This window comes from Diadema antillarum, unplaced genomic scaffold, assembly GCF_040938485.1.
Source record: "Diadema antillarum isolate AM-2024a unplaced genomic scaffold, OU_Dant_1.0 scf00000080, whole genome shotgun sequence".
Classification (NCBI taxonomy): domain Eukaryota; kingdom Metazoa; phylum Echinodermata; class Echinoidea; order Diadematoida; family Diadematidae; genus Diadema; species Diadema antillarum.
The window spans coordinates 814316-836991 of record NW_027270969.1 but is presented as its reverse complement, the minus strand read 5'-3'; the positions used below and the strand labels follow the sequence as shown (position 1 = coordinate 836991).

General features: G+C 37.3%; 1 protein-coding gene across 1 annotated transcript; it reads left to right on the top strand.

The window, feature by feature from the left end:
- The first annotated feature begins 11960 nt into the window (after positions 1-11960).
- On the top strand, positions 11961-17396 carry LOC139717682 (histamine N-methyltransferase-like). The gene is made up of 2 exons (XM_071629183.1): positions 11961-12288; positions 17032-17396. Exons 1-2 carry the CDS (start codon positions 11961-11963, stop codon positions 17394-17396), a joined length of 693 nt encoding a protein of 230 aa, XP_071485284.1.
- Positions 17397-22676: the final 5280 nt, after the last annotated feature.

The window sequence follows — 22676 nt, the reverse complement described above, 5'->3', positions numbered from 1 at the left end:
AACAGCCACGCGTCATCTTCTGGCTATCGTATAATGAGGTAGATAATACTGATATACCACAACCATTCATATACATACAGTTGTATTATAACATATAACAGAATATTACATAAGGTACAGAATATGAACGGTTCACATAATTAAAAAAAGGGATTTACCTTATTAATGGCGGATATAAAGGCTTGCGGCGGTGTCTGTGTGGGTTGAGTGTGTCTGTTCGTGTGTGTGTGTATGTGTGGGTTGGCGTATGGTTGCATATGCGCATCACATTGTTGCGCATGTGCAGTTAATGGTCTGCTGGTTAAGGATCAACATTGATGCCATTTGGCTGTAATGTTTTTAGTGTGGCTATCCAGTAGGATTCACGATTTAGAATCACAGGGCGGGTCTTCTTCTTGATTAGTTCAATGGCAGTGATTTGTAAGCAGTTCAGGCTGTGTTCTGGGAGGTTGAAGTGCCTTGTGTATGGGAGGTGTTTTGATTGTGTGTTGAATGTTCGTATTTCTGAGCGAGTGTTGTTGAGTCGTGTGTAGAGTGTGGTTTCTGTTTTGCCAATGTATTGCTTCTTGCAGAGTGTACATGTCAGTAGATAGATGACCCAGGTTGATTTGCAATCGATGTAGTCTGTGATGGGGTATGTGCGATTTGTGGTGGTACTTGTGAATGAGTTTGTTTCTGTAATGTGTTTGTGTAGGATGCATTTGTTTGATTTGCATTTGTAGAAGCCAGAGCGAGGGTGGATGTCTGTGTGTTGGTGGTGTGTTTGTGTTTTCGGGTCTTTTGCATTAACTAAGATATCACGGAGTGATCTCGGTCGGCGGTATGAGATGAGAGGGGGTTCGGGGAAAGTTTTCTGAAGTGATGATGACGACTGTAATGTTGAGAGGTGCTGTTGGATGATGCGTGGAATTTTTTCCGTGGCTCTGTTGTACGTGACTGTGAAGATTGGTCTTTGTGTTTTTCTACGTTTGTGGTAGGTGAGGAGTTCAGGTCTGGGTTTTTGTTTTGCTCTTGTTATGGCATCATCTACGGTTTGTGGGTCGTATTTGCGTCTTACGAAATGGCTGCGAAGTTCTTCGAGATGATGCGATTCGTCTTCTGGGTTAGAGCAGATGCGTCTCACTCTGAGGGCCTGGCTGTATGGTATACTGTGGAATGTGTGTTTGGGATGGCATGATGTGGGTAGAAGGTATGCATGTGTGTCCGTGGGTTTAGTGAAGATTTCTGTGTTTAGGGTGCCATTGTAGAGTAGGAGGTATGTGTCAAGGAAGGTGATTTCAGTGTCGGATGACTGAAATGTGAATTTGATAGTGGGGTGCGCTTCATTTAAGGACAGTTGGAAGTTTGACAGTGTGCGTGGTGATCCTAGCCATATGAATTGGATGTCGTCAATGAAGCGTTTCCAACTGCCTGACAAGATGCTTGTGGTGTTGGTTTTCGAGAAGATCAGTTTCTGCTCTAAGTCACCCATGAACAGATTTGCATATGAAGGAGCGCAGGGGGTCCCCATGGCAGTCCCATGAGTTTGCTTGTATACTTTGCCTTGAAACTGAAAGTAGTTGAGGTTAAGTACAAGCTCTAAAAGGCGCAAGAGTTGGTCAGTCGGGGGATGTGGATTGATGCGGTTGTCCAGTGCGCGTTTTGTTGCTAGGATACCCTCATTGTGAGGTATGTTTGTGTACAAACTACACACGTCGGCTGATACTAGGATGCTACGTGGTGAAAATGTGATGCGCATATGCAACCATACGCCAACCCACACATACACACACACACGAACAGACACACTCAACCCACACAGACACCGCCGCAAGCCTTTATATCCGCCATTAATAAGGTAAATCCCTTTTTTTAATTATGTGAACCGTTCATATTCTGTACCTTATGTAATATTCTGTTATATGTTATAATACAACTGTATGTATATGAATGGTTGTGGTATATCAGTATTATCTACCTCATTATACGATAGCCAGAAGATGACGCGTGGCTGTTGTACTGTATTATACAGCCACTTACGTCTTGCAATGCTGCCACATGCTGTATTATCGTCGACAACATAAAAATGTCTAGTTTGATATTATTACAGTCGTCTGTCACACAACACATAAGATGAAGATACTGAATTGGTGTTTTTGTTATACACCTTCACCTCAATTAATAACACGAGTGTGATATGAAATGTATTCAATAATATGCAATTGATTATGTATATGATTATTGGAATATGTTATATACAGCTGTAATTACGGATTGATTGATTACACAGTCATTACAGACTCACGCCAGTTAGATTTATATTAGTATACATATATGAATATATATTTATTAGTGTAGCCATACGAGTGAGTCATTTTTGTATCGTTACAGCCCTGATGAAGGTCCGTTTGGGACCGAAAGCTCGGCGGCAATAAACAGACACGTTGACCTAGCTACGTCCACCTGGCTCTTCTTTTCACACTGAATGTATATATATATATATATATATATATATATATATATATATATATATATATATATATATATATATATATATACCGGGTGTCTCAAAAAAAGCGGAACGGTGGATTTTCAGTACCTTGCGGTCTAAAAGTTATATATCTTTTGACATCATTAGAAAGAGCATCTTCCGCAGAAGAATATGATACCAAAATCATTTAATTTGGTTCAGTAAATTTTTTTATTCCACGCCAATTTCTGAAAATGCAGTCATTGTCAAATTTCGCCGGATTTTTGCGTCTTATGAGATAATAATTTGAGTGCGACACGCGATCCATACGGTGAATATTGTGTAAGCTCGGTGATCCATTGTCAACAAAAGATACAGTTTTCGCATTGGGCACTGGCCAGGAAAAAACAGTGTGTGTGTGTGTGTGTGTGTGTGTGTGTGTGCGCGCGCGCTCCCAATATGAAAGCGTTATCTTTTGTTGACGTGGATCAACGAGCTTACACAATTCACCGTATGGAACGCGTGTCGCACCCAAATTATCTCATAAGTCGCAAAAAATTGAAAATGACTGCATTTACAGAAATTGGCGTAGAATAAAAAGCACTCAACCAAATTTAATGATTTTGGTGTCATGGTCTTCTGCGGAAGATGCTCTTTCTAATGATGTCAAAAAATATATCACTTTTAGAACGCAAGGTACTGAAAATCCACCGTTTCGCTTTTTTTGGGACACCCGGTATATATATATTTGTACGATAAATCCAAATCCAACACCTGTTGTTTATTTTTCCCACCATTCATAGGTACTCTCGCTTCTCATTGTAGATGTAATTCTCTCGAATTGTGATTATAAACACGACAATGTCTGAGAACTTTCAATCGTGTTTTCCTACAAGGTATATTTGTTAAATTTGAATTGTAATGTTTTATGTATCCATTTTGTTATGGTGCATGTATTCCTTTATTATGTGATTTTGTAATGCACTTGATCTTTTATTCTTTGCTGTAAATGCCATTTATTTTTGACCAATGAATATTGAATAAAAAAAAAGAAACAACTTTCAATCGTGTGGGCTGTAGTCCGGCAGTGCATTGCCCACCACGTGCCGACCAAACAAGAAGAAGAATACTTCTTTCTTCATCCAAACATTAGCAACTTTGCTTGAATTAATGCTGCATTAGAATGAGTGACAAATCACAATTCTTAAGATTCTTCATCAGTAAATATTTATTTCAAAGCCTGTAAAACTCTCTTCGTACCATAAAACTTATCCAGGCAATACATCACCCAATGTATGTGGCATTATTACGCTTAACAAGCTCGCTTTTAAGTAGGTTCCGTCATATTTCTTTAGCGTTATACATAGAACCAAACGTACGATGATTGACCATTATATGTTTTATATTCTTACATTAATTTACTGTACATCCAAGCCGGATATTATGATTCACTATGTTTTTATTATATTTGATGTACATTCCTTCATTGAGAAGTATGAAAATAAATTGAATTGAATTGAATTGAATTGAATTATGAAATTGGTACACATGTTGTATTCAATTCACTTTCAAATGTCTATAAGCTATGAAGATTGACATTAACTTTGAACTTGACTTCCCTGACCAGTCGGATAGAGTCTTAATGAGATGCTAGTCTAACTTTCGGGATAAAAGCATCACCACAAAAAAAGAAAACACACCAAGGAGTTGATCTCGGAGTATGGAGAGAATGACAATAACGAAAGTATCAATTCAGGTGTCTATTCTTCTACAATTCAAGATGTATAAGAAAAGTTCCAGGAGGATCTGGCACAGGAATATATTTCACGTCGAACTGCAAACTGTGAGTTTTCCCCTACACAGTAATCTTTCTGGAGTCAGTGAGTATAAAGTCAGTCGGTAGCGCGTCTGTCTCACGATCAAAAGGACCCGGGTTCGATTCCCGAGTCCCACTGAGCAATGTTCTTTGTAATCATACCGTCCCTTCTATATACACTGTAGTTAGAGGCAAAACACTCTGTCCCTCGGATAGGAGTATGTATGTATTATATATTATTAATGTATTTGTGGAAACATTCATATTGGTAGGTATATCAATCGGTCCCCCTTTCACAGGACTCACGAAACAGGGCCGTTGAGCAGTGTTATTTTTGTGCATTATTTCACTTTGTTTCATAACTTTCAGGCTGCTGGTTTGTTTGCTTGTCTTTCTTTTTATTTCAGGAGACTTCTGTGGCCTGCTAATCATCACGCATCGTGAAGGATTCAACTTCCCTTATAAATGAATGTCACCCCCTTCCCATATGCTGGAACCAGCGTTAAAGGAGAGGCAACTCATTAACATCACGAGTACAGGAGGAAATAGAATTCTGAGGATTGGAGATACCAAAAATCCGGAACAATTCTCCTTGTTCACCACTGGATAAGGTAGAAGTGCTATCAGCAGGAGATACTGTTCCCGGAGCAGTCTTCAGGAGCAACTTTTCCTTTGTAGTGGAGTATACTGCAGTGGTCCATAATCCCCAGGGTGTGTTGCATTGAACATCTACAGCATAAGCCAGGGAGTCGGACTCAAAGAAGCATGCAAGCATGCCCTGTCACTGTCTCTCAGCAAAATGGCTTAACGTTTTGCAGTAGATACCATATTCAGATAGAAGGAATGAGTTTTGCTAATGAACACAAGCTCGGCCTCCTCTTCGTGATCGCTGGTTTAAGAGACATTTCAGCACCAGATAGAAATTTCGTCATCACTGTTAAATTACTAGTACCCACTCTTCATAACAAATGAGCTGTGATGGGAAGGCACTACTCTCAAATACACTATGTCAGCTACATGCTTGTCTGCTATCATGTCTTATTGTGGATTGACTGTTTTTCACCAATTTAATCTTGAATACATCCAAGTGTAATTGAAATTGCAACAATAACTTCCTGATTAGCCCTCTGAGAAAATTCTAATTTCTGATTAGATTTTGTAATCCACTTCAGAATACTTAGTCAAACAGTATATTGTTTAAGATCATCTGCCATTATTTTGAGTAACTGATTCATCTGAGTGCATTTCATTGATAGCAAGCATGGGACATCATCGTCAAGAAATGCTGCTTAATCCTGGCAGCTGTGTAATACTTTAAAATGCATGTATACACATGCAAGTGTACACATTGGCCCAAATTTGTCAAGTTATTTCATGGATGTAATGGGTTAATTTACCCTATAACCGTTTTAATTCCATCAAAAATGTTTGACTGATGTGCTGTAGCAAGTTCCTTATAATTATCCTTATTGTACCCTCTTTGACAGATAGGATGGTGGCTCAATGGAATCAATGCGACACTTCAATGCCTTTCATGATGATGTGTAATCATGAAATTATACGATAGAGAATAATTAGAAAGACAATATTTTCAAAATAAAAGTACCACCACCAAAGTCAATTATCTTTATATAATTTTCCAAGGAAGGATTTTTTTTCTGATGAAATTTACTATATGGAGCATTCTGGATTTCCATGTATTTGAAAAATAGTCAGCAAAATAGCGCGCTATTTCGAAACATCGGGCTGATGTGAAAACGCCTAATGCTGCACTCTCTAGCAAAAGGATGAAAGTGAAAATCGTTTTACTGCAGTGTGAATCAAAACTAAAAACATAGCCGTAGATTGTCATCCCTGAATAGAAGTAAAGCTTCTCTCTGATTGGTAGACCTTAATTTGAATTTACCCGAAAGAAATTTGCCTAATTGCACGAATTGTGACCTACAAAGAAATTGGAAGCTTTATTGCTTCTTCGAAGCTGACAGGCAACGCTGCAATTGACTTTTCTGTTGATAGGTATCATGCATTAAATCATTTTACGAAGGAACTAAGAATCATCATTTGCAGGAGTGTTTTATTCTTTTATCCCACTATATTGATAAACTCTTCAAAAAAGTTTGGAAATCTGATTTAAGTTGTAAATTTCTCCAGTTTGTAAGCACTATACAATACATGATTGATATCAATGGAAATATCATTAAATTGTCTTTGATATGATATCCTACTCATTATGATTATGCTATCAAGTAAAGGGCTGTACTCAAAAAGTGTCTGACAAGGTCTGCATTGAAAAGCTGCAAAATGAACAAGAACGGTTCGTATGAATGAGAATGGTCGTGAAGAGTAAATAGAGAACATGTTCTTTTGTATTATGTCTTTTGTTCTCAATTGGTCAGCCATGAAGGCATATTTCAATAAACATCTTAACTTTACATTCAAGTTTTCAGTGGTGCCATGCCAGGCAATTTTGATAGCTCATCAAATTTTATGGTTGTACATCATGTCACGTGTATTAAGCATTAAAAATGTTCAAAAAGCCCGCGCCATAGGGCAAATTGATGCTGAGATGCTTCAAAAAGATGACAACGCAAGACCACGTATAGAGCGAGACTTGTGCGCAACTTTCTACTCTCGAGAGAGAGAGGGGGCATCACTAGAATGGACTGGCCTGCATGCAGCCCCGACCTCAACCCCATGTAGAACATCATGGATCAACTTGGCCGAGTTGTGGGAAAAAGGGTCACAAATGCAACGACATTGGCAGGACTCTATTTACTGGTTGACGAGTGGAAAGCCATTCCTCAGCAGCGAATCACGAAGCTAATCAACAGCATGTGGACACGGTGTCAGGCGGTGGTGTAAGCACTTGGGTCGTCCACCTGATACTGAGCCCCGATCATGTTCATTGACAATTATAAAGACGAAGTAAACACAAAGTAAAGACAAAATAACAATTCAATTCCAATTTTCAATTCAAAAGTTTATTTCATTTTTTTCGACAAAACATGTTTCACTTCCTTTGATAACAGAGAATAAGGTAAACAGAACATTATGTAAGACTGTACAATAATTGAGGACCTTAAAGTAATTATACATCTAGTTGTACATTGTAGTAAAAAAGAAACAGTTAGTGGTCGAAACGAAGTACATGTATAACCTTGCTTAAAGTGCGAAAAAATGGAGAGACCCACTAAAAAGACAGAGCTTGTAGAATGTGGGCCCCTTCGGAAAAAAAAAGAAAAAAAGATGGGAAGATTAATTGAAGCATCACAAATAAAAAAAAAAGAGGAGGAAGTCTGGAAGCCCACTGAGAATTAGATTCACAGAAAAATGTACTTACTTTCATAGACGCGAACAAACATGAAACAATAAGACTAGACCAAAGAACAACTACTGAAGAAAATGCTGTACGGGACAAAACGGAATGGACAAGACTGACAAACGCGAACAAACATGAAACAAGACTAGACAACAAAATAATTACTGACGAAAATGCTGTACGGGACAAAACAGAATGGACAAGACAAAATAGCAAACAAAAACGCACAACGGAGACAGCGATCTTCAGCAGAAGCATGTCAAGAGAAACAGATGATAGTTGTGGAGAGAAAAAAAGTGATATTGTAACGCCTGAAAAGAGAAAAACAAGGAAATAGAGGGAAGTATGAACAGGAGTAACAGACGGAAATTTAACTCTTAGAACTCTTAGACGCTTTGGGAAATAGCATAGATGACATCAAATATCTAACAAATTATACAATTAATTCTTCAAAGAGGAGAAAAAGTGAGTAAGTCAGTATATGTGAGAAAGAAGGCCAAATGGCTAGTTCAGTATACTGTAGAGTCATACGATTTCAATAGAAAGAACTTCAGTCTCCTCTTGAAAGAATGTATGGATAGGGCGTTTTTCATTTCATGATTCAAAGAGTTCCAATAATTTGGGCCTATATAAATAAGTGTGTTTTTAGCACGGATCGTTCGTAAAAGGGGTAAATGAAATTCATTGGAACGCCTAGTGGGATATTCATGAAATGGTTGATTTTTGAGGAACATAGAATAAAAAATAGACGGAAGCAAATTGTTGCTGTACTTGTACGTAAATTGCCCTAAATTGTATAAAAACAGATCTTTAATTTTTAAGAGCTTGTTAGAGGCAAACAAAGTATTTGTATGAGAATGTACAGCGGAATGACAGATAACGCGGAGGGCTTTCTTTTGCAAGAGGGACACTCTTTCAAGTAAATTCTGATGCGTGTTGCCCCAAACTAAAACTCCATAATTCAAATGAGGCAATATCAACAACGAATATAACATAGGTGATGATTTTTGTGTAATATGAAATTTCAATCTATTTATAACACTCATATTACGCAATATTATGTTACAAACATTACCATGTGGTTTTCAGGAAAGTTTATCATCTACAATGACCCCCAAGAATTTTATATTTGATACTCTTTGCAGATGAAAATCATCTAAAACTATATTGTGTTAAAATGTCAACAGTATTACTAAAAATAATATATAGTTCGTTTTTTGGAAGATTGAGTGATAATTTGTTAGCTCTGACCCAGTATGTCACTTTATTCAACTCAATATTGATTTTTTGAACAAGAAAATCAATATCATTATGGGGGAAAAATACATTTGTATCATCTGCAAAATGAATGAAAGAGAGATCATCAGATAGGTCACAAAAATTATTTATTTTATAGATAATGAACAATATCGGACCTAAAAGACTTCCCTGTGGGACGCCACATTAACCTCTCTGATAACCGTAACTGAATCATTATTTTTAATTGTAACAAATTGTTTTCTATCAAATGAATAACTCTTGAACCACTCCAAGGCCCTCCCACGTAATCTATAATGCGATAACTTATAAAATAAGTAAAATGTCATGATTGATGGTGTCGGAGGCCTTGGAGAAGTCCAAGAAAATACTAACTAAATGAGAGTAATTATCAATGTTTTTCACGAGAACCAAATAGGATTCGTAAAAACTTCATGTACCTTCAAAAAATTGATCATTTTCTTGTAAATACGTTTTTCTAAAACCTTAGACAGTGAGGATAATAATGAAATTGGGCGATAATTACTGACTTCAAGTTTATCGCCTTTCTTGAATATTGGGAATACTTCAGTCAATTTAATTTAACCGGGAAACACGCCGTTATTGATTGACAAAGTGGATCAGCAATCGAGGAAATAACACCCTTAAGTATAATATTGTCTATTTCATCATAGCCAGAACTTCGTTTGTTCTCAAAAGAGGAAACTATATCAATAATTTCAAGTCTATTGGTGTAAAAAATATGGAATCAGAGTTGCGCTGGCCAAAAATTCAGTAAAATGAGTTTCTGCTGCAGGAATATTTTGACCGTAATTTTCACCTATATTTGGAAAAATAAGAATTATTTGCAATATAAAGAGAATAATCAATCAATTCATCATTCATTTTAATTTTGTCAATGTCAGAGTTTTTACTGATGGCCTGTTTTAAGACTTTCCCAGTATTTTTCATATCAAACTTATATATCGAGAATTGCTTGAAATAATATCTTTGCTTTTCAGTACGTAAAAATCATTGTCAAAGTATTTTTGTATGATGTATATCTATTCTTCGATCGCTCAGTTTTTCCAACTTATATTTATAATACAAACGATTTTTCCTATTAATTGAACGAAGGATTGATCTTGAGATCCAAGGTAACCTGCTTTTTTTGTAATCTGTTCTACATCTGTTCTACATCTGTTCATCATCTAAATGATGATTGAAAATTTCCATAAGAATATGAAAAGATAGGCCCTATATTGATATCATCGCTGCCAAACACTCCTGACCAGTCAGCATTCTCGAGAGCCACATCAAAACTAGCTAACTTTTCAGGTAAAACTCTACGACTAAACAAAGGAAATGAAGGAGGTTTGATATTAGATGGTGTCTTAAGAGTAAAATAAGTCATTATTGGAAAATGATCAGTCATATCTGAAAGAATTATAAAAGAATTATAAAAAAGAATTATAACAAATTATAAAAAAGAAAAAGAAAAAAGAAAAGGAAAGAAAAAATAAAAGAGAAAAAAAGAAAATTCTAAAAATAGAAAAATTGTAAAAAATGAAATTTTGAAAAAATATAAAAAGAAAATTGTAAGAAATATAAGAAAATAGAAAAAAGAATTATAAAATACTGACAAAATGAAGACAAAATAAAGATGAAACTCCAATAAAACCAAGACATGCCATTTCACTTCTTTATGTCTTTGTTGTAGTTAATGTGGCGAGGTTCTGTGAGATAAAATGGTTTGAGTCATGATCGTTTGTGTGTGTGCTTGTGCTGTGCGTGTGCGTGTGTGTGTGTGTGTGTGTGTCTGTATTTGTTTATCTGTTTGGTTGAACGCATACATGTTTTACTCCATAACAATGCTGATGTTACAGTAAATGAACACCAAAGAAACAATGGTGAACTCACTCATATAACGAGGAAACTCCATTACGGATATCAAAAATTGGGCCATTTTGCAACTTTTAGATTCTGACTTTACCTCATTTTGTAAGCAATGCACCTCCGTGTATACGATAATCATAACAAATATGGTATCATTTGAAAGAAAATCAAACAATCTTTGTGTGGCATTAAGCACTAATAAATTATTTCTAAAGAAAAATGAGAAATGATTGATCAAACTCAGATTTCCAAACTTTTTTTGAGGGGTTTATAATTGATATCTTGTATAAAATGATGATGTGAGTATACTGCATGTGATTGGGGATCAGTGTATGACAGATATAGGTATTAGTGAATGTTAGATGGTTTTTTTTGATCGAAATATATTGTATGATTCATGACTTTTGACTATAATTATGACTATGACGTTTGAGGACTTTTGACTCTGACTTTTGTAATCCTTAGGCCCTACGATTAACTTTTTAATCCACGACAATACCCAAAACGTTTAGATTAAAAATTCTAGTAACGTTGGCGTAAGTTTAAATCCTTTTTAGATTTTTCTTTTAAAGCAATGAGTAATTGAACAAAGATTAAGAATTTCAATGTAGCTCTAGAGTGATTTTTAATCGAGGTCGTTATGTCCCTAATGATGGATATCTTTAGAGTTACAAATAAATCTTGAAGACTGATTTTAACTCCAAGGAATTTAGAGTGTTAGAAGTGATATGAAGCATTTGATTTTCTATGTCACAAAATGATAAAACAATCTTACAAATCCTATAAGCAAAAGCCAAAGCTTTTGAGTGTACATTTTCAGATGTTGGATATGTTTTGTGGAACACTTTATACCGAAACAATTCCGCCTTTGTGTTTTAGAAGAAATGTTCTTTTCATTGAAGGAAACTTAACACTGAACTGTTTCAATTGTAATTAGGTTGTTTCTATATTTTGTGAATGTCGTATGTTGATTGCACAGCGCTTTGATCAGGTCCTGTAAAATCGCTCAATAAGAAATATACTCATTATTATGATTATGATTATGATTATGATTATGATTATGATCATTTCTATTATTTTTATTATTATTATTATTATTGATATTATTATTATTATCATTATTATCATCATTATTATTTTCATTATTAGTATCATCGTAATTGTTATTATTATTATGTCTTCACATAAATTTACTTACCGTGCAAAGTCTCACCCCTTGCATCCCACATACAGGCCGCAAAGAAATGCCGATGCTCGACTCCCTCCGGAAGTGTTTCAAACGCGTCCGGGTCAGTGTCGTCGAGCCTGCCGGCGTGATTCGTGAATTCCAGCGACTTGCCGAGCTCCGTGAGAATCGCATAGCTGACGCCGACAACGTCCTGACCTTTGAATGGCACCAGATTACGCTCGACAGCTACATGAAGAAATCTTTGTTAGCTTCCCAACGACAAAGGTTTGCGTTCATCATCGCAGTCCAATCATTGTACTACGTTCATGACATCGACTCCACGATGGATTTCTTACTCGATAGCCTTGAAGAGGGCGGTATACTTCTCATTGGAATGAATACAGGTATATATCATCATTGGTTTTTTTTCCACATGTACTTTGTTCTTGAAAATAATGTACTTGAATCATTTCGAAATCATGGAATATACAAATAGTGTATTTTACGTGGTACGTGGTAAATGTTTCCATTTACAGGAGAATGATACCGAGTGTGTAATTATGATTAATATGTAAACGAAAGCGAATGCAGGAATATTATCATAACATATAAATGAAGTTTGAGGAAAACCGGACGATCCGTTCACAACCGCGTTTGAGAAGTTTCGGTGCCACCATTCCTGGCCGAAGAAAATATGATTTTTTTGTGACGTCATAATGTTGTTGTGATATGCGCCGCGCAGGTTCTTTTTCACTTTCTTTTCTCTTCAATCTCAGTTTATCGAGTCCTCACGCATATCAAAAAATAAAATGGGAGATTCAACATGTGTGTATATATAACATGCCTTGCAGCTTTTATTGCAGCACAAGCTTCCACAAAACGAGTACTAGTACACTCCACAACACTGACTATAAAGTCATCTGGGGGTAGAGCTATCTATCCTATGTCTATACACTTCATGAAGTCCAAGTTCAGACTCTCTGTATCCAAAATATACACTGCGGGAGCTGCAAACTAGCCCATGTCCGCACTCCTTCAACTTCAATTTCAAACTCCATTATATCTAACCAAAAATCAGAGCTACAAGCTAGCCCATGCATCTGACCTCCTCAAACTCCAGGTTTAGACTCCCCCTTCCTCCAAGAAAGCTAACCCACAACAACTCAAAAGATACTACAGACAAAGTTCATTCCCATAGAGTTAATCCCCGCTACAAGTGTATGTACAGAGCAAATTACATTTAGGGTGGCATGGGCGTCACCGGGGGGGGGGGGGGGGGGGGGGGGTGCGCTGGGTGCGAACGCACCCCCCTTCAGAACCCTAAAAAAAAAAGAAAAAAACACGCTTCAGTCTGCGAGCGACCTCAACGTCGGACGCTAAATAATTGTTCTTTTTTTTACATTTTTCTTGTTATTTTTTTAATTTTGCACCAGGAGGAAAAAAACAAAAAATAAAATAAAACAAAAACAAAGCAAAAAAAAAAATACAAAAAACAAAAAAAAAATCGCACCCCGGCTCTGGCAGCACTGATGCTATACATACATCACGTGTTTACTATCTATCGCCCGTACTGTATACGTAAGGTATATTTCATTCATTGTGCAACGGATGCAAAAGCTCCGTTGCATGGGAGGGAGATACCCCGCCCACACCCTCCCCCAGTATAGGTCTCCAATCAGTGGCGTAACTGTGGGGGGGGGGGGGGGGGGGCACGTGCCCCCCCCCATCCGCTGGTTAAAAAAAAAATCAAAATGGTTTTTCAAGGGTTGGTAAACTGTTTTTGAAATTAACATGAAAGGGTGAGCAAGAATTTTTTTCTCTAAGATTTCTTTTAACCATAATTAAAGAGGCATCAATTATGTATAACATTGTTCAAAAAGCCCGGAGCCGATAAAAGATTGTGATTCAGCGTGATTCCTGGTTGGCATTCTGAATGATAAGCAGGATGGAGCAGTGTACTCAGAACATCCGAACGGCAAAGAGTCGCTGCAATGTTGCGCAATGTGATGTAGAATGTACACCTCTGTACACTTCGTTCTATCAAAGCTAGATCATTGAGTGTTGCTTTACATACTATAGTCTATATTAAAATGCCTTGCATTGCCAATAATAAGACTTGACCTGGGCTATTTTCCAACTTTTCCATGTATAAAACACACACACACACACAAACAAAAACAATTAGGGGATGCTCTAAAGTGCAGATTTTGGACATCCTTCTCCCGCTTGGTCACTTCGACGCCCCCTCGCTGGTCATACATCCCCCAATCATGAACATAAACCGACATCCTTGACTACCAGTGGCGCACCGCCCCCCCTTAATTTCCAAAGCGAAAAAAAAAAAAACATAGCTACAAACGGCAGTTTTTGGACTGTAAAATGTCAAAATTTTAACGATGGCTCGCTCCGCTCGCTCGTATTTAATCGCTATGCCATTCTCCTGATGTTGCTGCCAGTATTAAATTGCCAGCAGTTGCACCCGGTGCGCCCCCCTCCTTAATTTCCAAAGCGAAAAGGAATAGCTACAAACGGCAGTTTTTAGACTGTAAGATGTCAAAATTTTCAAGCTCGTTCGCTCCGCTCACTCGCATTTTATTCAATTCAATTCAATTCAAACTTTATTTCATTTTTCGAAAAGAACATAAACATTTCACTTTCTTTGATAACATAGAACAAGGTTGCATAATCAAAACAAAGTAAATTGAGAAAACATAATTGTGGAACCTTGGGGTAACAAAAACGTTGTAAGGAAAATTGATGGACTGAAGTGATACAAACGATATAATCGTTATGCCATTCTCCTGATGTTGCTGCCAGTAATTGCCAGCAGTAACGTTGCACCCGGTGCGCCCCCCTTAATTTCGAAAACGAAAAAAATAATATAGCTACAAACGGCAGTTTTTTGACTATGTCAAAATTTTCAAGCTCACTCGTTCCGCTCGATCGCATTTAATTGTTCTGCCATTCTCCTGATGTTACTGCCAGTAATTGCCAGCAGCTGCGTCCGGTGCGCCCCCCTTAATTTCCAAAGCGAAGAAATATAGCTACAAACGGTAATTTTTTTACTGTAAAATGTCAAATTTTTCAAGGTCGCTCGCATTTAATCGCTTTGCCATTCTCCTGATGTTACTGCCAGTAATTGCCAGCAGTTGCGCCCGGTGCGCGCTCCCCCCCCCCCCCTTGGATGTTTCAAAGCGAAGAGATGTAGCTAAAACCGACATTTTTTTAAACTGTAAAATGCCAAAATTTTCGAGCTCGCTCGCTTCGCTCGCTCTCATTTAGTCATTGTGCCATTCTCCTGACGTTGCTGCCAGTAATTGCCAGCAGTTGCGCCCGGCGCGCCACCCCCCTTTAATCCCCAAAGCGAAAAGATAGAGCTAAAAAACGGCAGTTTTTGGACTGTAAAATGTCAAAATTTTCAAGCTCTCTCTCTCCGCTCGCTCGCATTTACTCATGCCATTATCCTCATGTTGCTGCCAGTAATTGCCAGCAGTTGCGCCCGGTGGGCCCCCCTTCATTTCCAAAGCGAAAAAATATAGTTACAAACCGCAGTTTGGGATTGTAAGATATCAAAATTTTCAAGTTCGCTCGCTCCGCTCGCTCGCATGTAATAATATTGTTATGCAATTCTCCTTTTTTTTTCTTTTTACAAAAAGTCCCTCCGTGGGAGGGGTATCCCCCTCCTACACCCTCTCCCGCTCGGTTGCTTCGCTCCCTCGCCGAGGATCTCACACCGTCACATAATGTACCCCCGTAATAGTCCTTCGTAGTATTTCTATTGTTACTATGCTCTGTAAACGCGACTCTTACACTCTTGTTTTTACAAAAAGTTCCTACCGTGGGAGGGGGTATCCCCTCCACACCCTCCGCACTGAAGGAGCGGAATGGATCATCGCCGAGGATCTCACACCGTCACATAATGTACCACCGTATAGTCCTTCATAGCGAAAGATTCGTGTATGTATACAATCACATGTATAAAATATGTACAATATATAGAATATGTGTAAATGTACATGATGACACAGGAGCCAATAAATCAAATAAAAAAAAATCTCACAGTTTACATTTACTGTCAAAACGCACCCCCCTTGAAAAAAATGCTGGTGACGCCCCTGGGTGGTCATTCGATTCAAAACAATGCAACCCCCAACCTGTGCACATAGAAACGTTCATGACCCACCCAAGATACAAAAGCGCTGTAGATCCCTCTAAACACACCTACAAAAGCTACTTAATTCGGCTGGGAACACAATTTAATTGCCTACCCTGATAAATCCAAGAAACAGTGCAAATCCATGAGTGAACTTCACTAACAATACAGACAATTAATAAAAAGCTTTATACCAACTTTGTAATTTCATGCAGGAAGTTTACACACTCTAGTCTATTGGCAACCTGAGCTCTGCTGCTATCATCCACAAAATTGTGATTTACTACAAAGTGAACAGCAATAACTAAATAAAACGAAAATTCAATATATATTTTTGTTTTAGTAGAATGAAAAAACAAAACAAAACTTGAATTACCTTTTTCATAACTGGCGAAATTATTATTACCTTCAGCATGTCGATATAAAGAGGGATAATCTACTTTTCATCTAAAAAAAATCAAGCATGAAATTCGTAAAATTATCTTACTTTCTGTAAATCGTTGTGCAAGAAAAGAAAACGTACACTGTAAAACAGCGAGGAACGTAATAAGTCCTACACCCATTAAGAATCTGAGATAACCATCAAGGAATATCAACGATTAAACGCAGAATTGAGTGGTTTGCCACGTGGTTAATTTTTATCAATTATCGATTGTAGCGCAGTGCTTTGATAGGCCATGTCAAAAAGTGATCTTTTTAAATACCTTATGACGATCGAGGCGTTTTCATTATGTTTTGTACCTGTGATAAGAAGAATATAAAGTTCTCTTTTGATTTCCTCGCCCCTATTTTTGTTCAGAATTTAGAGGCGTACGTTACTATAATCCAATCATTTTGTATCAACTTATCTTTCAATGTTTATCCTGTACTTCAAAGATCACCGTACAAACATTGCACAAAATGTATTAGGGTGCACTATTTTATACATTGTTATCACCACGAATTCCTGTACACTTTTACACATTGGATGATCTTTTTTGTGATTATTTTGCAGCGTCAAACAAAGCAGAAGAATTTCTGAGAGAAATACCACGGACCAAATACCCGTCTGTCGTGTCCGAAAGCATACTGAAATACCTGGAAGGTTATAGCTACGTGGTCAAGCGTTTCTCCCTCTCGACAACCCTGGACGTAACTTCGGTCTTCGATGACCACTCAGCCGACGGCTCCAAGTTGCTGGACATCTTGACCGAGGTCGTAGGTTTCCGGAACTCGGCTTCTCCGGATCTCCTCCAAAGCACCCTCGCCTCCCTCAAATCCTTGGTAACCAGAGATGGGATGGGGAGGTGCATCCTGGATGATCCGGCGGACATCATCGTTGTCATCAAACGTCCAGAGCTGGGTAACAGAGCTCAGTAAATATTTTCAAAATCGCTTACAACTAACTATCAGGCTATCAGGTTATCACGCATGCTCCATATCAAACATCTGCTGAAGAATGCCAGTGGGTCTCGGCAGAGTAGAAAGAAGCTATAATGAATGGTTGGTTTTGAATATCTGAAATGTAACTATATATTATTAATAAAGCAAACAAATACTTTCTTTGATAACATTGTGTTATGACTAAACAGTAACTGCATAATACTGACATCTGAGATATTACTGACTGTATAATAAACAAACCTTTTGTATACCTTTATCATTGATCACGAGTAGGCCTATATTATCTCTAAATTGTGTTAGAATAAAACTTGTATTGTAAACAATGCAAAATAAAATTAATGTATTCACTATTTTCAATGGAAAGCAATTATGATTTAGTATGTTATAATAACACACTATGATACTATGATAAGCAATATATTAAACCGGTAAAATATTGATGACAGGATAAATTCCAATATTGAGTTGTGGTCATTAAAATTTTGAGTAGATTTGCACCATTCGTCTTATCACACAGGGAAATATCTATTACGTTAACAGGCATTCAAACACCTGGTACTTTATTGTTCCGGGGATTAACATAAAAAATAGATACAAACATGCAAACGACCAAGCTTTAGCTTTTCTTATTACAGTGATCCAATGCTCCTCTATTAGTCTTCCGTGTCAAAACAATGCTTATTTACCCCTTTTCAAAAAACGCTGTAGACTATTATTGCATACCCTATAAAAGTTTTTTAAACACGATTAAAATGTCTTTGTTTTTCTGTCACTGCGTCTGTTTACAAAATAATATTTATGCGCTGGCACACATTAACTCACGAGAGTATACCAATTCATCTTTGTTAATAAAGCTGTGAAGCGTATTTGCAAATAATGTGTGAACTGCGTTTCTTGTGTGTTTTATTTTATATCTGTGTACTTTGCATGTACTATAAAAATGCATGATATAGGGCTTTCTTAAGAAGCAGGCATGTTAGATATCAGGAAAAATGAACGAAATGTCCCGGTTTAAAGATACAAATGTATTATGAATCTGTAATTAGATAAAGAAAAAAACTTAAGCATATAAGATAAAAATAATAGTATTTGTCACACACATTGGTCATGCTAGTCGGTCATGAGAAACTATATATATGATTATATATATATATATATATATATATATATATACATATATATATATATATATATATATATATATCCATATCATGCCCTTTCAGTATCAAAACTGAGTGGTTAAGGGCATTATAAATGCCCCTATTATATACATGTATGATGATATACACCGTATAGATAGATATAGAAAGAGAGAATAATGTATATGAATAAATAAACAAATATATATAATCATAATGTGTGTGTGTGTTTGTGTGTGTGTGTGTGTCTGTAGTAGCTATATACTGCAAATTCGAGTGTTTTAGCTAGGTGTGATCGTCTGATCATTATGAAAGATGTATATTATGCATGCATGCGTGATTTATCTGTCTTATTATCTGGTGTATTACTTTCTTACTCAAACATAAAGTGTGAATTCATTTGTTCATGATTCAACTGTATAATCAATTGATGAAATAAAAGTAAAAGTAAATAACAAATCGATAAAATCAGTGGTTTTCCAGTCCATCCACCCTCAACGCACGTAAATAAAAGCAGGGGACCTTTTCCATTGTTGCTGCTCGCTATAATATTCTGCACTCTTAAAACATCCGAGTCAGAACTGACCCGGAACTGGGTCCGTTGGGGTCATACACCATTCCGGGTCAAAAATGACTTGGAATTTGGTCATGAAGACCCCGAATAGGATCACCCTGACCCAATTCATGACTCTGAATGGGTCATATCTGACCCCATTCCTTGCCATTTCTGACCCGGAACGGTGTATGACCCCAACGGACCCAGTTCCGGGTCAGTTCTGACTCGGATGTTTTAAGAGTGTGGAAGATCGCTCCGAGTGACTTTTTACAGTTCAGAATGAGAGCTGCATAAATTTGAACAAGTTGATTTCGCTCTAACTCTATTCATGCCGATTGGATAAATTTGGTTGCCTTTAAGCGAATTTGAATTACCTATTTATACGTTTTCATATACTAAATGTAAAATTGAATGACCTATCAATACAAGTGTGAATTGGACGGAAAATGTATGTCACATACGCTACTTTAACAAACGCAAAGAGAAAAACTGACCAGAAATGAATATCAATTATTAGTGGAAAATTGAGCAAAGAAAATGGGATTCCATCGGGATCATCTGATCCATCGGGATCATTCCATCCCGATGGAATCCCATTCTCTTTGATTAATTTTCCACTAATACGCTACCTTTGATATTAAAGCATGCTCGTATAGGCACTGGAAAATGGGACTTTGTAACCGAGTGCCTAATTTCTCTCCTTCGCTGGACTTACACTTTGTGTTTGAACTGATATTGGAGACCAGACATACTACTATAGTGGAAAATTGCTTTTAAGTCAAATAACAACTATGAACTTTTCAACGAGTATGACGAGCGCAACCTCCCTTTCAAGTGCGCTTAACGTTACTAGTTTTCTCCAATGAAGACGTCGAGTGAGAATGAGAAGGGCGTTAAGTTGCCACCACACCCATAGTGTTCCAAGACAACTGAACGCCCCTCAGAGGCTATTTTGATGGTCGAATCGTCTTTGCCTCCTTCTGCTCCTCGTCAATGGACTTCTGCTGGCTGCATAAGGTCAGCTCTGCAGCTACTGCATACTGGTGGCCTATTTTAGGTCTACGACCAGGAATGCACGTGGGGTGAAATCAGAAGCATCCTATGGGCAAATAGAAGGAGGTATAGGCTTCCATGAATTATTGTTATTATTTTTTCATGTTAGAGGATACTCATAATTATCATATACAGTTTATTATTATGTTGAGAGAGACATACAAACATATTCATTTATGTCTATGCATGCATTTGCGATTGCGCCGCTTTACAACCATACTGACAAATAGTACACAAATGACGGCATAATTTGCACTTGACCGAAAGATCGGTCTGTATCTGGTCGTCGGGGATATGTTCCGCGGAGACTGCGTCTGGCTTTAGAGTGATAACGTCAATAAAAATAAAAAACTCCTCCGGACAGACGGATCATTCTGTCTAAATTTGCACATGCACTAAAATCCAATACCAAAGAAAATTACATTCTTAACATGGCTTAGGCCTACGTGCTCACCGTTTGAACAGCAACCGAGTCCAAGTTCAATAAAACCCCTTGAGTAGTCTGCCTGAATAGTTTTCCTTCAATCACGTGGCCAGCGGCTTCACAGAGGTCATTGGTCAAGATCATCAGCTCTTCCTTGGTGAAAGGTCGCTTGTTTTGAAGCAGACACTCGCGCATGCGCTCTGACCCAGGATTTAGTGCACGGTCGGATGATGTTACCAGCACCAGCACCAGCGAAGAACAAGTATCGTCAAACTATAGTTCTTCCCTTAGATTGCAAGAAGAGCAAGGCATCAATAAATTATCACCTCTACAAAAAAAAAAGAAAATAGTAATAAAATAAATAAAGTAAAATAAATAAATAAATAAATACATAGAAAATGAAATTGGTCATTGCCTCTATCAACTCGTAATTTCTGATTGTAATTATTACAACTTTAAATAATACCGCCAATAACTACTGTCATACTGATAACTTACACTCTAAGAAAAAAAGTTCGTAAAGGCATAATTTACCATTTGCAGATGAAAGAAAAACCCGGCATTAATACTACGAAATAGTTTTAAAATGTGAGTTAGGGAGAGAATCAACCAATGTAAAAAATATGTAGGGCCTATAATCAATATCAAGTATTGTTTAATATACAAAATGTGAACGATATTCATAATAAAAATGTTTCTAGACTAAACAGTCTATATCAACAGTTATGGTTTATTGAGAAAAATAGTGATACCTCCTTATATTTTAGGCTTCATTGCAAAATTCTTATATGGCAGAATGTTTTGTGAAACAACTGACCTACAAAATCCTGTCATATGCATCAAAATGTGATACGTGTATTTGAACATTTTATAAATCACTGCTCCCAATGGTAAACAGGACCTTTAAATGGCTCTCGTTAGCTCTAAAATGGTTTTCGATCAGAAGGTTCTCGCAAAATGTCCAACAACCTCGGAAACTGAATGTTCAAGAACAATGTGAATGTGAACCTAGGCCTAATATCTGTCACCTCGTTTTCCGCCTGTATGTTTTCTGTTTGAAATGAGTCAGTCTACTGAGATATAAGAGCGAGGGGTATCTCCCTCCCGTATACGCATGATATCAAAAGAGCGTTTGCAACGATCTGGTGCACAGTCTAGATTTTTTTTAAAAATTGTCAATCAAATAGTAAGAAGAATGACTACTCCGAAGAAATATGTGAATATGTGATATTATGGTATCTGTCACCTCTTTTTCCGCGTCTGCGTTTTAACTGTAACTAATAGCATAATATCAGTCTTTGGATATGGACGGGGGGGGGGGGGGGGAGGTGTTATCTCCCCTTCCACATAAATACGAGGAAGCTAAAATTCTGTATTTTTAGACTTGATTTCAACGATGTGGTACACACTTTTAGGGGAATATGGGTAAGACAAAATTACTATTGAGGAATAGAATATTCAGGACAACGTGAGTGCCTATAAATCGTGTTTTTTTCTGCTTAATAATCGTCATAATGTGCCTCACTCACTGCATGCTATATGTTAAACATGTTAAAAGGCAGGGGGAGTAGAGAGGGTTCCCCCTCCGACACGAGCTGGAACCTTTGCATTTTAGAATTGTAATTTAATCATCCGTGGTGCACACTTTTAGTGACATTCTCAGAAAATTTTCATTAAAAAAGTGAGAAAAACACATATCGAAGGACAATATGATTGGCTTTCGTGGAATCTGTCACATCTTGTTCCGCGTGACACCTATGTCTTTCCTGTAGTTAACGCGGAGGTGCATATGTGCATATGGCGATCATAATATCACTGATAGTAACAACTAGGATATCTCGATAATGCCATGTGTCGAACTGAGATAAGAGAGGCGAGAAATGTAATTACCAAAAACAGGAAATACAAGAAAAAACTACAAGATTTCTCAGTATACTGATCAAATTTAAACTTACATCCGAGTATAAAGAAACAGGTTGTGGTTTGATTTTTTTTTTTTTTTTTTGGGGGGGGGGGGCAACTTATCCTCTCTTCGCCCTCCTGACAGAGACCTTATGATAATTCCAGTCAGCTAGCTAAGATAG

Coding starts and splice junctions, on each gene's coding strand:
- LOC139717682 (XM_071629183.1), top strand. CDS start 11,961: ATGCCGATGCTCGACTCCCTCCGGAAGTGTTTCAAACGCGTCCGGGTC. Junction 12,289..17,031: donor TCTCATTGGAATGAATACAG/GTATATATCATC, acceptor ATTATTTTGCAG/CGTCAAACAAAGCAGAAGAA.